The sequence below is a fragment of the Fukomys damarensis genome, unplaced genomic scaffold (genome assembly GCF_012274545.1).
Source record: "Fukomys damarensis isolate Sample0158 unplaced genomic scaffold, DMR_v1.0_HiC HiC_scaffold_36, whole genome shotgun sequence".
Taxonomy (NCBI): Eukaryota; Metazoa; Chordata; class Mammalia; order Rodentia; family Bathyergidae; genus Fukomys; species Fukomys damarensis.
In genome coordinates this window covers 45,515,629-45,532,545 of record NW_022900948.1, presented here as the reverse complement: position 1 = coordinate 45,532,545, position 16,917 = coordinate 45,515,629, and the positions used below count along the sequence as shown (strand labels likewise).

The window sequence follows — 16,917 nt, the reverse complement described above, 5'->3', positions numbered from 1 at the left end:
GGTGAATTCCCGGAAGCCTCGGCCACGGCTGCGCGGCTGCCCTCGGCCCCCAAAGGCCTGTTCCTCGTCGATAAAGATCCAGTTGTTTCTCTTGGTCGGGGGGTTGTCCCCGGACTCACGCGCCGATCTGTTCTCCCAGGTCCTGTCCGGCTTCTCATCCTCGAGCTTGGCCTCGTGGCCCAAGCCGGCCTGGGCTGAGGCCTGGTCCTCCGCAGTGGCCGAGGGGGAGGCGTTGGCCAGGGCCGGGCTGTTCTCCTCGTCCTCGTCCTCCTTGGCTTTGCGCGCCGGCTCCTTCCCCGTGCTGTCCTCCCCAGGCCCCTGCTTCACCTTCTCCAGCTCCTTCTCCTTCTCCTCCACCTTGAGGGCTTTGAGGACCGGCTTCTTGATGGGCCCCGACCTCCGGGTCCTGCCCGGCTGCTCCTGGTGCTGGCTGCTGGAGCTCCGGGCCTCGGGCGCCCACTCCGGCTCAGGGTTCGGTGGCTTCTCGGTGCTCCCTTCCTTCAACCAGGAGAGGTGGAAGGCTGCCTCCTCTCGGGGCGCCTCTGGCTCCACACCGTTGGCTGTGTCGGCGGCTTTTGGCTGGCGGCCAATGTCCCAATTGCCGTACTCGGCCTTTTTCTCAGCGGGGACAAAGTCAGGCTCCAATGGGGGACACCTGAGATTTGGGGTGTGAGCCCCAGGAGCGCCCGCCTCCTGAACATTTTCTTGGGGTGGAAATAAAAGCTCCTGGCCTATTCTTTGAGAAGAAATACAGCTGTCAAAGTCTGCTGGGGCCTTCTTGTCAAAAGCACTCAAGTACTCCTCCCCTCTCTCCTCAAAGAGATCGCGCTGGGCACTTATGCCCCCTGACCTTCCGGGGGAGGCGGAGTAAGAACTTTCATTCCTGAAAAGGAACCAGAGAAATCAGTCAATGTGATTGGAGCTTGGTTCCTGGTTTCCATGCTGAACACAGAGCTTAGTTTTAAAAAGAAAAAAAAAATGTTCTAAAAAAGAAAGGAAAACACAAGCAAACATCTGCTCTATCTTTAGACAAGGTTGCTGGGCCGTGGGCAGCTGGGTGGCCCTGGAGTCCGAGAGCGTGGAGAAGGCGTGGCCGCTGCGTGGCATCATGGGCTCGGTGCCCACGCTGGAGACAGAGGAGCCGGCAGTGCCCTGGAGCAACGAACAAGCTGGAGCCTGGAGTGGCGTGGAGCCTGGACTCTGGGGAGCGCCAGGCGGAGCCCAGGCCCCGCTCCTGACCCGCCTGCCTGCAGGGTCCACTCTCTCCCATGCCCACGGCGCCCCAGTGCCAGGAAGAGCCGCTCACACAGCATCCGAGCACTCCTTGCATCCCTGCACACCTCCCTGCCCCAGCAGCATCTTCTCCAGCACCGTAGTCTTCCTCCCGCTGAGGGCAGCAGGAGCAAGCAGCAGCTCACCTGCCATGCATGTCCATCGCTAAGGGGTCGCTGGGCTTGGCGTGGGGCAGCGCGTAGCCCTTGCTCTGCAGCGCCATGTAGCCCTCTGGGCTCCACACCGGGGCCGGATCAATGGCGCTCATTTTTCTTTCTTGAAGCGAGGGCACGCAGGTTTGATCTTCAGAGCGACAGCCAGGCCCGTTGAGGGAATCTTGGGGCATCATGGGCTTCATCAGTCCTGAGGAAGGCAGAGGACCAGTCAAGATCACTTCATTTCGGGAGCCCTTCCGACTCACCGGGTGTGGTGGTGACACCCGTAACCCCAGCTCTCTGGGGTCTGAGGCAGGAGGGTCACAAGTTTGAGTCCCACCTAGGCAAGTCAGAAAGCCAGCAAGATCCTGGCTCAAAAGAACACAAAAAGGCTAGGTGCAAGGGCCCTGGGTTCAATCCCCAGTTCTGCCCAAAGAGAAGGAAGGAAGGAAAGAAAGAGGGAAGGGAGGTAGGGAGGGAGGGAGAGGAAGGACCTGCACTGCAACCTCCACACCATGTGGTCAGCCAAAGGCCCAAGCAGAAACAGAAGCCCACTGCCATGTGGACACCGCAGCCTCCCCACGACAGCCAGGGCCCTGCCCTTTCAGTTCAGACTCCAGGGCCGGAGCCCATAAGGAACCAGCCCCTCGCTGACCCGGAATCCCTGCAGGAAGACTGGGCTAGGGATGTCGCTTTCACCTCCTCGGATCCCAGCCAAAGCGGGACAGTGACGCTCCGTGTGTCTGGAATCCTGGGCCCAGGGACGGGCGGGAGGCTAAAACACCAGTGACCATTAACTGGCTCCCACGGACTAGCACACCGGTGACGCGCTGGTCCCAGGACATGGAAACGAGTGGGGACCTGAACCAGTCACACCCCCTCTGGCTGTCTGTCCGCCCTCGGCTGGCATGGGTGATATTAAAGGCCTGGTTAGGGCTGATTCTGCGGGGGGAAGAGACCGAGAAGATGCCCCGGGCGCCCGTACGCCACACCGCTCAGTGAGCATTCACCGTGAGGCACGGAAGTGAGCGCATCTATGGATGGTGACGCCCCTGCCTGAGACACCCCACTGCCACAAAACGCAGGATGCAATGCAATAAATCCAGCGTTTCCCTTGCGAGTTGTGGTCCCAGGGAAACAGAAAATCCCTGGAGCTAAATACCAGAGTAGGGTGTCTTATCAGCCAGCGCTGGGGACCTAGGGCCTTGTTCTCCACCCCCCACGGGAGCGGGGATGGGGCCTTTCTGTGCGACTGTGCTCCAAACCCAGCGTGGTGGTGTTGGCTGTAATCCCAACGCTCTGGGAGGCAGAGGCAGAATCTCAAGTGCAAGCCCAGTCTGGGCAGCTCAAAGACTTAGTGAAACTATCTCAAAAAAGAGATGAAGATGTAAGTGAAACTCTGGGTTCAATCCTTAGCAGCACCAAAAAATAAAAAATGAGGTGGGTGTTGGATGGGGAGCTAAACGCTCAAAGGGTGCATCAGCAAGGCATGCTCTTTAGTACAGGGAACTGCCTGGAAGTCTGACTTGGCCATGGGTGGTCAGGGAAAAACAGCCACCCCCCTAGGAATTCAAAACACATGCTCGCTCTCATGGGGGTCAAAAGGAAGGGAGGCTCTAATTTTCATCTGCCAGAAACCACCCAAGTTAACATCAAAGATGGCTTTAGGCTGGAAGAAGAAAAACCACTCTGGATCTCCAACAATCCATACTGGATCCCAAAAACCAACCTCATGATCCCAAATCACCAGGACAGGTGTGACAGCGGACCTTGGGGGCACCCAGCAGCATGCCCCAGTGAGACCGCACCCCAAGGACCGCTCGTACCACAACAAGCTGCTCAGTGCCACAAAGCTGGGGTTATGACGACCAAAAACAGAAAAGGAGCTAGGCAGCAAATTTAAATCACAGTCAATGAAATTAAAAACTCACTGAACACTAGGTGACAATGAGACACAGCCTGACAGAGCAGGGAGCTTTCTCTCTGACTCAAGACACTCAGAGACAGATGAGAAGGTACAAAATAAACCTAGCAGCACTGAAAAGAGAGGACAAAAAGAGCAAGGAAGGCTGGGGTGTGGCTCAGCGTAGGCCAAGCATGCATGAGGTCCAATCCCCAGCACCGTGAAAAAGCAGGAAGGAAAATGATTAACCCAAGGCAGTTAGAAGAGGATCTCCCAGAAGTGGCGGAAGACACACACCCTTAGGTCCAAGCAATGAGTTCTAAGCAGAATAAGCAGGACACAGTGCACACTTCAATGCCACACATCAAGGTACCCAGGAGACCAAGGACAGAGGGAAGTGCTAAAAGCAGCCAGTGAGAAAATGGAGCTTCTGACACTGAATCCGACCTTCAGCAGCGACAGGAGCCAGAAGGGAACCAAGCACTCTGTGCATAGTACAGAGGAGATCGCCACCCGCCTGGAGCTCTTCCCCTGCATCTCATTCACCAGGATGAAACAGAGACCTGCTCCAAAGCTTTCCTAAAGGACCAAGGATACACTTTCAGTGGAAGTACACGGAACCCAGAAAGAAGAGCTGCCTTTTGCTAAGGCAGGGGTGCGTGCTAGAAATGAATGTTGCCACTGACACAGAAGTATAATGCAGAAGAAGCAGGATGGGGGACAATCCAAGAAAAGGCTGGGAAGGAAAAAAAAACAGGAAAAGAAGGAGGACCGAAGGCATAAAATAAGACAGTAGGAAAAGCAAAATATAGTAATCCCAGTAAATCTAAAGAAACAAACCCTGGCAAGTAAAAGCCATAGATTTTCAGAGCAAATACGTCTTAGAGATGCAAAGATACATTCCCTAAAAATAAGGGTTCAGAGGCCAATAGGAAAAGGTTGGAACAAAAGCTATCAAATAAGTGTTACTCAAAAGAAAACTGGGGTACACCAGGCCTGGTGGCGCATGCCTATGACCCAGGACTTGGGAGGCCTGAGCAGGAGGATGCCATGACTTCGAGGCCAGCCCGGACGACGAAGCACCACCCTGCTCCACCCTGCTCACGAGGGGGGAGGGGGAGGGGAGGGGGAGAGGAAACTGGTATAATTCTGTTACTGTTGGGCGGAGTGGTCAGTAAAGGTGCTTCGTAGTGACGGAAAGAACAAGGTGCCGTAACCCCACCCATCTACCTCCAGAGACAGAAAGCAAAACCTGACGGCTTTTCAAGGAAAATCTGACAAATCCACAGCCGTCGTGGGAGGTTTTCCGTTTTGTTTTTTGGTGCTGGGGATGGAACCCAAGGCCTTGTGCACACTGATCATCTGCGGTGCCACAGAGGCACACGCCTCTCAGATAGCTGTATAGCACAATCAGAAAACTCAGCTTAATGGCCTATATCCAACAAGAGAATGTAGATTCTTTTCAGGCAAACATTAAAAAAAAAATTTTAACAACCCACAAAAGTTCAACGGATGTCAACCAACCCAGATCAGGAGTCAGTCAGCAACCTACAGCCCTTAAGCAAAACTCAGTGTTTTTTTGTTTTTGTTTTTGTTTTTGCTTTCTGGTACCGGAGATTGAACTCGGGACCGCGCACTTACAAGACAGGTGGCGACACCACTGAGATAAATCCCTGGCCCTAAGCCTGTTTTGCTAAATAAAGTTTTATTGTTTATGGCTGTTTTTATCCTACAACAGCAAAACTGAGCAGTTGATCAAATCCTAAGATATTCTTTATCTGGCCACTGACAAGAAACGACTGCTGGCCCAGTCTCCATCAAACAGATCATATTATCTGGCCACAAAGCAGCAAAATTGGAAACCAGTACCACAAGGGTCATTTTAAGGCTTAGAAATTAATGAACTAATCATCCAACACTATTAGTTACCAGAAGAACAGAATAATCTCAAAGGACATGGGGGGACAAGAGCAGAGATTAATTCAACAAACTCTAAATAAGGTAAATGAGGAAAACCAAAATACGATCTTCCTAAAGGTACCCGACAATCCTGGAGAAAACTAATTAAGGAAAGAGAAGAGTCCCAGGGAATGGGAAAGGGGACAGAGTGGCCCTGCAGGGCTCCTCCTTCCCGTTCTGACAGGGACGCTGCTGTCACTGCGCTCTGTGGCGCTCAGAGCAGCTGTGACCGCCCAGAAGCCAGCACAGGCAAAGGTGCACCCGTGAGCCGCACCCCACGAGCCGGGGAGGACCGGTGCGGGCTGCACTGTGGCTCACCTGAAGGGTGGAGCGCCGAGGGGTAGAAATCCACAGGCGTGCGGGCGGGCGTGATGCGGGGGTCCATGTAGGAGGGCATCATCATCCAGCGGGGGTCGAAGCCCAGCATCTGGGGGTGGTGCGGGTAGAAGGTGCGCTGCGGATGGGAGGGCGGAGGGTACACCGGCTGCCAGTGCTGCATCTTGTAGAGCTGCTCCTGGCCGCGGAGAGAAGGACACAGGTCACAGAGGGGCGGGGACGAGGCGCCACCCCAGCTCCCCCACACACGCGTGCCTACGCAGTCCCCAGCCCGGAAAGTCCCCGGGACCGAAGGAAAGGGGACGACCTCTGCCCCAGGGGAGCCCCTGCTTGTCACACCACTCCCAGCAGGAGCCCCACTCCGGAGCTCCCCAGGACAGACCAGGCTGCCGCCCTGCACACCTCCCAGGAACTCTGGGTGCTGCCACTTCGTCTCCTGGTCTACAGCCACCGCCCAAGAACGTGCCTTCCTCTGTCCCGTGCTCTCCAACCCCCCACTGCGGGCTCCAAGCTTTCAAAGAGCCTTCGGTGGTCCTCCCCTGCCGCTGCCTGACCTGCGGGGTGCGCCCAGCCCGTGTCCCTGACTTCCACGCTGTGACTGTCTCCTCCTCTGCTCCACACAGCCCCTCGGCTGCGCCCGGATGGGGCACACACTCGGCGGGCTCTCCAGCTTAGACTTATACAGAAGCCAGCCTGTGCCCTGCTCCCCTAGGGCCGCTGCTTCTGGGACATGCGCGACCACGCGTGCCTGGTTCGCTGTGGCCGGCACCATCCTGGCAGGAGTGGAGGGACACAGAGCATCAGGGTCCCAACTCCAAGCCATGAGGGAGCTTGGAGCCCACTGCCCACAGGAAGCCCGAGCCCGCATCCCAGCAGGACTCGGGAGCCGGCCGGATCCCAAGCACACCCTTCCCCTCTGCCACAGCTCATTCTGAGCTGGGTTCGCAGGTCCTCGAGGGGTCCCTGAGGAGGTTCCACGAGTGAGCTCCTCCTTCACAAGCACTCCGCTTGCCTGGAGCCCAGGTCCCTGGGGACTCGACCGCCAGGCCGCCTGGGGCTCGAAGACATCTTTCCACTCCTTAGGACGGACCCACCACACCTGGGAAGGGCTGCTGGGGCCGCCTATGACGGCAGAGCCCTCCGCCCACAGGACCAGACGCTCACACACGCACGGGCTCCCCTGTGAGCCCACCGCACAGCGTGTGTGTGTGTGTGTGTGTGTGTGTGTGTGTGTGTGTGTGCGTGCGGAGACCTGGAAGGTCTGTTTCTAGGGGCACACTCATTTGGCCATATTTTCAGTTCCATTAATAATTTGCTGGGCTGGGGATTTAGCTGCGTGCCTCGAAAGCACAAGGTCCTGAGTTGGATCTCTGGTATTGCCAAAACAAACAAAAAAATTGCCTGTCCTGAGCGACATCTCCAAGCCGCCCGTTTCCAACATGACACACGATGTGTACCAAGGGCGCTCTGCCGTGGCTCTCGGCCCCAAGGGAGCACAGCTGCCTCACGTGCCCCAGGGCCCTCGTCCCTGTGAGTGAGCCAGGGCCCCAGCAGGTCCGCGGGAAAGGCCACAGAAGACCGGGAAGAACAGAGCCCATGACCCGATCACAGGTGTGGCTGCACTGGAGACCGCCCTGCTGCGGGAACTGCACAGCCTTGGCCTTCACCCAGAGCCCGCGGGCCCCCTCAAAGCCTCTGGAGGACCCAAGGGCCCGTGAGGTTCACGGCGGGGCAGAAGCAGTGCCACTGAAACAAGGGTGCTACCCTTCAGCCGTGCCACCCGCTCCTTCCCTCACCGGGGAAGCCATCTGTCACCAGGACGGAGGACACACCGGGCATCGCCGCTGCCTGCTCACCTGCTGCTGCTGCTGGCGCTGGAACCGGGGAGGAAGCAGCTTGTGGTACTTGCTGAACTCCTGTGCTGGAGACCCGGCCTCCCTGGCCTCCTCCTCGCTGCCGCTGCTCTGAGCCGTCGCCGGGGAGGTGGAGGGGGCCCCTTCTAGGCATGGCGTGGGGGTGTCCTGCTCAGGGAGCTCCAGGGAGCCTGGGAACAAGTAAGCACAGGTGCTGCAGGCACGCCTCGGACTCCCGGCCAAACGCCAGAGGCTCCGTGCGCCACCACTACAGAGGAGGGCGCGGAGGATCATGCGGGTGAGGGGATTCTCACAGCCACTGGCAGCTGCGGAGGAGCTGGGGGCGTCACGCAACTCCGCCAGGTCAGGAAGCAGCTGGGGCCTAACCACAGCCCCCAAATCCACCACCCCATAGAGGGAACACAACACATCACGGCCGTGAGACCCGACCATGACTCAGCCTCTCCTGAGGGTTGGGTTGTTTTGTTTCGATTTGAGGTAGGGTCTCACTATGTAGCCCAGACTGGCCTTGAACTTGAGGCCATCCTCCTGCCTCAGCCTCCTGAGTGCTGGGACTTAGAGTTATGCGCCGCCACACCCAGCTCCCTGCCTATTCTTAGGGATACCTGCGGCGCCCACTGCACAGGGCTTTGGTGAGAACGGAAGGCGATCCAGCAAAAGCTCAACGCCGTTTCTGGGAGATTTGCAGGGGTCAGGAAAACTGGAGACTCCCAGAGTCCTGGCCAGAAGCCAGCAGAGTGAGTGACTATCGAACAAGACCATGGAGAGGGAAGACAAGACTGCGCCCACGTCTCCTAGGCAGAGCTGACACGTGAGTTACAGTGTATGCAGCCCGCCATCCCTGGACTGTCCCTGTCGTGGGGCAACAGCACAGCAGCCCTCTCCCACGGCTGCGCAACCTGTCCCTGCTGGCCCCGCTGCCAGGAGAAACGTATGTCAACCAGCGGACGGGTGTGCTGAGGAGGAGCACCCGTGCCTCTGCCGAGCAGTGACAATGACAGTGACAAGTGTCATCAGCGAGCTGCAGGCCGGCCCTGTGCCACTAACTGTGTGCACTGCTTTGGCACAGCCTCTCACGGGCACACACGGCTCATCACGTCCTATGGATGAAGGAAGGGCCCGAAAGACAGTGTCAGCAGCGTCTGTGAAGCTGAAACAGGCCAAGTGTGGTGGCGCACGCTTATAACCCCAGCACTCAGGAGGCTGAGGCAGGAGGATCGATCACGGTGAGTTCAAGGCCAGCCTGGGCGACATACAGTGAATTCAGAAAGCCTGGGCTACACAGAGGCCCTATCTCTAAACCAACCACCAACCAGCCGGAAATAAAGTTGAGGTGGGAGGAGAACCCTCCCGTGAGGCTTCCCGCTGTGTCCCCGTTTGAGCCTCGGCTGCACTGGGAAGCCGGTGACTGACTGTCCCGGGCCCGCCGGCCTCCTCTCACCTTTGCTGACCGCGGGCCCATTCTCCTGCAGGGCGGCCTTCTCCAGGCCCGGGGACCGGGGTGCTTCCTTCTCCGCCTGCTTCTGGGCCTCACTGGCTTTCTGGGCCTGCTTGCACTTCTGGTCCAGCAGCTTCAGTTTGGCGGCGCAGGCCGCCAGCCTCTCCTCGCGGGCTCGGCGCTCCTCTTCCTCCCGGCGCTTGCGAGCTCGTTCCACGGCCTCTGACATCTCGGACTGGATGAACTTCTGCCGCGGGGGTGGCTTGACCTCCCTGTCCTCCACAGACTGCTGCCGGAACACACTGCCCACGGAGGGCTTCTGCCGAGAGAAGAGGCTGGTGGGAGGCAGCCACAAACCCAGGGACAGGGACCACATCCTTTGGGGTCAGTTTCCCTTCCCGAGAGCCTGAGCACCTCCAACCAACACCCACCGTTCCTTGTCACAAAACTCCCCCTCCCTTGAAAACAGAAAGCTCCAGAGAAACAAATCCATTGTTACACACAGCTTCAAATCAGCCTTTACATAAAACTGAAAAATTGGCCCAATGCCAATTTGTTGCCGCATAAGGACCAGTGTTTGATCCCTGGTACCACAAAAAAAAAAAGAAGAAGAAGAAGAAAAATTGAAAAATTGCCAAGTGGGATAGCGCACACCTACAGTCCCAGCACCACTTGGGAGGCTGAAGCAGGAGGGTCGCTGCCAAGTTCAAGGCCAGCCTGAGCTACACAAAGAGATCCTGACTCCAAAAAAAGAAAAACCACATCTAAAATCACACTTTTAGGTATTTTTTTCTACTTCTGAGTCTCTTGCTGGCTGCCAGTTACAAAATAAGTAGGGTACCAAAGACAGTGCAAAGAACTCAGCACAGATGACCCCAACTGTTAGCATTCTGATCTGATGTTGGAGAGAAACAAACAAACAAAAATACTGTTTCAAAAGGCACTAGAGTTACACAGGCGTCTGCCACTGTCAAAGACTTTCAAACCGAAGCAATTAAGCTTCCTGCCTCTTCTTGTAGGTCTGTTATATTTAGTCAAGCGGTAGGCTGTGCCAGTCATGGTGGGGAACATCTGCAATCCCATTACTGTGATTCCCTGTGGGGCAGGGGGACAGAGGCCAGCCTGGGAAACATATTGTCAAGACTCTATCCCCAAAATCCAGAGGAAGCAGGGCCAGGGATTTAGCTCAGTGATTCCACCACCTGCCTCGAAAGCACAAGGACTCAAGTTTGATCTCTGGTACCAAAAAAAAGAGAGGAGGAGGGAGGAGAAGTACAGTGGTACCTTGGTTCAAGAACTCAATTCCTTCCACGATTCTGGTCATAAACCGAATTGACACACTTCTCCAGAAAGCCAACACTGAAGCTGTCCACTGAGTTTGATTCAGTTCACAACCAATTCAGTTTGTGAACAGAACTCTGAAGTGGATTAAGTTCATGAACCAAGCCACCACAGTAATACGCAGCACATGTGCTGTGAATAAGGAGTTTGCTCCTAAAAGTGTCAGAGCCCATAAATAGCTACAATCAGGTAAGACCATAAACTCCACCTCGGAAGCACAAAGGTAGTGTTTTACAGACGCTGAGGACTGCGGCACACACTCTTCTTTCACTTTGCCAGGCATCTGTGCCCGTGCTTTGGAAATGGCTGTGCACCGATCACTTCTTGGTTTATACCATAAACTCCCTGATGTCCTGGCCAGGTGGCAGCGCACGCCTGTGATCCCAACACTCTGGGAGGCTGAGGCAGGAGGATCACAAGGTTGAGCCAGCCCAGGCAATGTGTCAGAGCCCATAAATAGCTACAATCAGGTAAGACCATAAACTCCACCTCGGAAGCACAAAGCTAGTGTTTTACAGACGCTGAGGACTGCGGCACACACTCTTCTTTCACTTTGCCACTCCACTGGCATCTGTGCCCGTGCTTTGGAAATGGCTGTGCACCGATCACTTCTTGGTTTATACCATAAACTCCCTGAGGTCCTGGCCAGGTGGCAGCGCACGCCTGTGATCCCAGCACTCTGGGAGGCTGAGGCAGGAGGATCACAAGGTTGAGCCAGCCCAGGCAGTGTAACAACTCCTCAAGACTGTCTCAAAAATACAACATAAGCCGGGTATGGAGGTGCATGCCTATAACCCCAGCACTCGGAGGATGAGGCAAGAGGCTCATCGTGAGTTTGAGGCCAGTGTGGGCGACACAGTGAGTTCAGTGGCAGGCTGAATTGCATAGCAATACCTTACCTTGAAAGAAAAGAAAGAAAGCAAGCGAGTGAGTGGCTAGAGATACAGCTCTGGGCAAAGGGCCTGGGTTTCTTGCCCGGTACTGATCAGGTCGGCAATCTACTCAGTTAGTTTAGGAAACAATTCCTCCTATCACAATTCCGCCAGTTCTTTATTTTGGGGGTTGTTAGAAGAAGAAAAAAAAAGAAATGTCACCAGGATTTAGCCGAGTGCGAACTCAGCCAGGAGTGGCCGCTCAGGACGGCGTCTCGAGGCCCCACCGACCCTGGAGGGGAGGCAGCATGAGGTACCTGGTACTCGGGGCCCGACGCCCAGCCGTGCAACTTCCTGGCCGGCGGTGGAGGCTCCGGCCCCTTCCAGATGCCACGGGACAGGCTCGAGGCCTCGCTCCAGTCCTTCCCTTCCTCTTGGGCTCGTCTGGCGTCAGCACTGTCAGCAGAGCTCACGGACAGCTGCCTCTGTCTCCTTGGGTCCCAGCTGTTCCTAGGACAGAGGGTGCCCGCGTCACATGTCCCAGAAGCCAGCTGTGCCCGCTCCAGGGCCCCTCGTCGGACGCACCCAACGCCTGCCCTCACCCGGGAGCACATGGTGTCACCATCACCCTCACGACCCCACCGCTGAGAGCAGTGGGCGCAGGGATGAGCAGAGGGCCAGCGGCCAGGCCTTGGGCCTCCCCTCCTCAGGGGACGAGAGGTGACCCTCAAAGTGTCCCACAAAGGAGTGGAGGAGCTCAGCAGACGGGTGGCGCAGATGCCGGTTCTAAACAGGCCCAAGGAGGCGACAAGCACACTTGTGTCCACACAGCTGACAGGTGGAGGAGGACGAGGCAGGGAGGTGCGAAAGGAGAAAGCAACAACTGCTAGCGACCTCTGACCCGACCCTGGGAGACACAGACACCGCACAGAAGTCTCCGGCCCTTCAGAAAAGATCTGCGCTCTCAGACGACATCTAAAGCACCATGCAGCACGTGGGCTGAAAAGGACAGCATGACAGGACGGAAGGGACACACAAGGAGGGCGCCGGTCCCACGGCCCTGGAGACCAAGGGTGGGAGGGGACGGAGTCAGAGAGGCCCAGGAGCCATCGTGCAGGGAGACAGAAGGACAGCGTCAGAGACGGCTCAGAAGCTGTCACACGCTCCCCTGGGGCTGGAAATCACTGCCAGCTCAGGGACGACGGAGAGAGCCGGGCGATGGGACCTAATCCGTGCCCGCTGACAGCCCGCGCCGGCGTCCTCCAGCTCAGCACCCCACGCACACTAACTCCTGCTGTCCCGTGGGTCTAGTCTGACTTCACTCTGGGCCGCATCCCCTTCGGAGTTTAGTGTCCCAAGAACTGACCCACAGAGATGCCCCCGGGCACCGAGAGCTCTGCGGTACCACAAAAATACATAAATAAATAAACGCAGCACAGCAGTGAGTGTGGACGGAAACAGCGATTCCACACAGGTGAGGGCACACAAGCACACATAACGGAAACGCCATTCATGCACCACCAGCATTTAAAAAGCAGTAGCCAAGACCGCCAGTACCAAGGTAAGAGCCCAAAGGAAATGGCCAGGCATGGTGGCACATGCCCGCGATCCCAGCATTCGGGAGGCTAAAGCAGGAAGATCGCTCTGAGTTCAAGCCAAGCCCAAACGACATATGGAGACCGTACTCAGTAATCTAAAAACCACACCAAACCAAAACACCAAAGCGGGGCTGGGACTTAGCTCAGTGGTTCCGTAAGCGATCAGCGCGCAAGGGCACTGAGCAGAACTGGCCCCACGCAGTGATCCCGGCCACAAGGGGGAAGATGACAGGGGCTGCACAGGCATGGGGTGGCCTCCCGGCCTCCCTGCCACGCTCAAGCCTCGAGGGGCTGCACGGATGAGGCCGAGGAGCGAGGGCGGTGCCCGGCTCAGCACAGGGAATGCACCAGCCAGAGGGGAGCGGGTTGGGACTCCAAGGCCTGGGCCCAGTCCGGCCGGCAGGTCCTCCACAGCCACCCTCGGGGACTGACAACCGTGTGCAGAGCGGACAGCGACCTGCCCCTGCACGGCTGGCCGTGCAGCAGAGCCAGCAGGACACGACGGATGCCAGGCGACAGGGCCCGGGGCTGTGCCGGGAGCCGGGGGGCCTTACCACTTGGGCCGGCCGTCCTTCACGACCTCTTCCTCCTCGTCATCACTGAACTTGAGCTTCTCAGAATAGTCCACTTCTTCGTGGAGGCCTGCAGCCGCCGGGCGGAGGAGAAAGCAGCCGTCAGCACACTGAGGCACCCAGGGACAGCGGCCCGCGCCGGTCATCGGGCCGCCCCAACTGAGGGCCACGGGGCCATCCAGCCACCACCTGCATAAGCCGCAGGTAACAAGGAAAGGCCGCCCTGGCTCCCGGGAGAGCTAAGACCTTGGTCACACCAACCCTCCTGCACACAGACATTTTTGCATCTCGACAAAGTATTTGCACGCTTTTATTTCAAGACACTGGAGAGCGAGCAAGGGAGCAAGAAAAGAGACAGGAGGCTCCTCTTGTACCACAGGAAACCCCACAGGAGCCTGGAACCTACTATCTGTCACTGTGCAACCCAGAAGTCCACCAACTGAGGAATGGGCACTCCCACGCGGTGGAGTATTATTTGGCCACGAGAAAAGACACGTGGCTGCGCTCTACAACACGATCAACTCCGAAAGCATCCCGCTAAGTGACAGAAGCTGGAGGCCAACCGGTCACGCGTGGTAAGACTCCGTCCAAAGGACATCACCGGGAAGTGCAAATCCACAGAGAAGCGGGTGGGGTGGGGAACAGCTCTGAACAGGTATGGGGTTCTCCTGGGGGTGGACATGTTCTGCTCTTGGGTAGTGGGGAGGGGCGCGCCTGTGAACACAGTAAAAACCACCACTCGGCAGATTTTTAACAGGGGAGATTTTGTTTTGTTTTCTTGGGGGTACTGGGGATTGAACTCAGGACTTTGTGCTTGCAAGACAGACGCAGTGCCACTGAGCTAAATCCCTGGCCCAACAGGGAGATCTTATGTTATATGAAAGAAATTTCACGTGAATCCTATCTTAGAAGAGCAACAAGACAGGTGCAGTGACGCACGCCTGCACTCCCAGCACTTGAGGCTGAGGCAGGAGGATTGCCACAAGTTTGAAGCCATGGCCTAGGACCTAAGACCTAGGACCTAGACTGACCCAGAGTGTACCTGCAGGGACAAAGATGACACATTCTGCTTCATCACACTTGGAAGACACCAAGACAGGTCACCCTGGTCACAAAACAACTCTGGTTAAGTCGAAAAGAATCAAAACCACACAGAAGTCAACTTGGGACTACGACAATTAAATCAGAAACCCAAAAATGCCTCAGTAATTAAAATGAGCTTGCTTCAAGTGGGCACAGAAAAACAAAGCAAAACAAAACAATCCACTCCAACCATCCCAAAGCTGCCTGTTCATCTTTTTTTTTTTTTTTTCTTTTTTCTGAGTCAGGGTCTCACTATGTAGCCCAGGCTGGCCTTGAACTCATGGTAATCCTCCTGCCTCAGCCTCCTCCCGAGTGCTGGAATCACAGGTGTGAACCACCATGCCTGCTGCCTTTTTGGGAAGATTAATGAAGCCAACAACTCAGAAGCATGTAAGAGAGAAGAGAAGTCACCGAATGTCCAGGAAATGAAAGGCCTCTCTCCAGAAGGACAGCCCTGCAAGTCCCTGGCTTCAAAGCAGTCGGGTTCCTTGGAAGCACAGTTAGCAAAGGACACAGACACAGACACAGAACGACACAGGGAACCTGGACAGGCCCGCAAGTAAGTGGAGAAATTAAATACGGAAAACTACACCACGACCAAGGCAGGGCGCTGTTTCACAAGGGTTTTATCAGGTGATTAAGGAAGAATACCAACATGCCTGTGAAAACCCTCGAGGAAGCGGAGAAGCGAGCTCCGGCTCATGGAGGAGGCCACAGAGGAGGCCACGGAGACCTAGCACCAAAGGCCGACAGATTAAAAGAAAACTACAAGGCGGCCTGGGTTGCACAGTGAGACTCTGTATAAAAAAAAAAAGTCATCTCTACTCCCTGCCCCCTTACTCTGTACCGGGGACACCCTATCACTGAGCTACATCCTAGCCCTTTATATGTGTTTATTTTATTTTTCTGGTACCGGGGATCAAACCCAGGACCTTGCACTTATAAGGCAAGCGGTGGAACCACTGAGCTATGTTTTAAATTTTGAGACAGAGTCTTACTAAGTTACCCAGGATGGCTCTTCCTGCCTCAGCCTCCCAGGTAGTTGAGCTGAGGTGATGGGCGTGCACCAAGGCACCCAGAAAATGTGTCCCTTTAGGTATAACCGAGCCTAGGTAAAACAAAAAGAAATTACAGAAGAAAAGAATCAGATGGAGGGGAGAGGCAGAGACAGTAAGAAAGATGGAACACTGGCACTTCATGAAGCTGTGAGGGAGTTGGGAGCTGTTTCTTAGACTATTTTTGTTTAAATTTTCCATCATCATCCAGGCCTGGTGGGCACGCCTAGAACCCCAGCATTCTGGAAGGCTGAGGCAGGAAGAGCTCAATCTTAGTGAGAGCCTATTTGAAAAAACTCAAAGAGGGCTGAGATGTAGCTTAGTGCAAAGGCCCTGGGTTCAGTCCCCAGCACAGGAAAAAATAAAGTAAGTTAAACACCCAAATCTCCCCTAGCCCCGAGGACTAGAGCAAAGGCCAGAACAGAGAGCCCGCGCGGGTGACCGACAGAAACGTGGGTCCACAGAGCATGGAAGGAGCCCACAGCGGCTCCGAGGGGCCCCTGCCCACACCCACCTGCCCAGCCGTCGTCAGCGTCCGTGTCCAGGTCGTCCAGGCCCTTGAGGTTCTCGGCGTTGATGATCGTGGGCCGTGGCGCCCTCTCCACGAGCTGCCGCAGTGGCCGCACTGGGCACGTGAGCCCCGGCCTGCTGTCCTTGCTGAGGAGACAGAAGTAGGTCAGCCCCGCTTGCCGGCTGCCAGGCGCGTCGTGGGCACAGGCGTCGGCCCAGGCTCCGCACCCGCCTTACCCATCCTGCTCGTTCATCTGGAACTGTCTGAAAGGGACGCGGGGTTCCAGGCGGAGCTGCGGGGCGGGGAAAGAGCCTCGTTCCACAGGACCCTGGTTCTCCGATGACTGCGGCGAACACATCTGAAACAGAACATCGGTGATTTTCCAGCAACAGCACGGCTTCCAAGTTCCACTTCAGTTAGGTTTTTATTTCTTCTTCTGAGACAGGGGGTCGCTATGCAGTTCAGGTTGGCCTTGAACTCACTACGGAGCCCAGGCTGGCCTTGAACTCGCAGTGATCCTCCTGCCTCAGCCTCCTAAGTGCAGAAGTGCTGGGATTACAGAGGTGTACCACCCCACCCAGCACTCAGAATTTGTTCGGAAAATAGAGGGAGAAGCAGCAGAGCTGGGGTCCCTAAGGAATCTCACATGAGCACCCCCCTTGTGCCCCTCTGTGGTCGGCAAGTTGGTGTGAGGCCCTGGAGCCAGAGGCCCACGGGACATAAACCGGGGGCGGGAAACACCAGGCACAGAACAGGCACAGGAGGGCAGGCCGGGGCACTGAACCCCGGGCGAGGCCGAGTGGGACCCGAGACTTACGAAGGCGGGCAGCATGTCATGGTACGTGGGTGGGTGGTACACGCTGCCCACGAACTGCGAAGCCCCTTTGCGGACGGGCTGGGCTGGGCGGAGCGAGGGGTCCTTGGCATCGCCGGCGCTGGCTGACGAGG

At 56.5% G+C, this 16,917-nt stretch overlaps 1 protein-coding gene across 8 annotated transcripts in view; it reads right to left on the bottom strand.

Moving 5' to 3' along the window:
- The window catches only part of Prrc2b (proline rich coiled-coil 2B), a 45,645-nt gene that overhangs the window by 19,273 nt on the left and 9,455 nt on the right, over positions 1-16,917 (bottom strand). For 6 of the 8 annotated variants that reach the window (XM_010627379.2, XM_019207916.1, XM_019207917.1 and 3 more), the window contains exons 6-14: positions 16,787-16,917; positions 16,206-16,327; positions 15,973-16,115; positions 13,303-13,390; positions 11,468-11,660; positions 8,941-9,256; positions 7,482-7,669; positions 5,608-5,803; positions 1,419-1,635 (exon numbers count right to left, since the gene is read on the bottom strand). The exon at positions 16,787-16,917 is cut by the window's right edge and continues 156 nt beyond it. In XM_010627379.2, coding sequence (XP_010625681.1) covers positions 1,419-1,635; positions 5,608-5,803; positions 7,482-7,669; positions 8,941-9,256; positions 11,468-11,660; positions 13,303-13,390; positions 15,973-16,115; positions 16,206-16,327; positions 16,787-16,917 — 1,594 coding nt within the window. The remainder of the gene's footprint in view (positions 1-1,418; positions 1,636-5,607; positions 5,804-7,481; positions 7,670-8,940; positions 9,257-11,467; positions 11,661-13,302; positions 13,391-15,972; positions 16,116-16,205; positions 16,328-16,786) is intronic. The other 2 variants (XM_010627380.2, XM_010627381.2) reach the window with 2 other exon arrangements.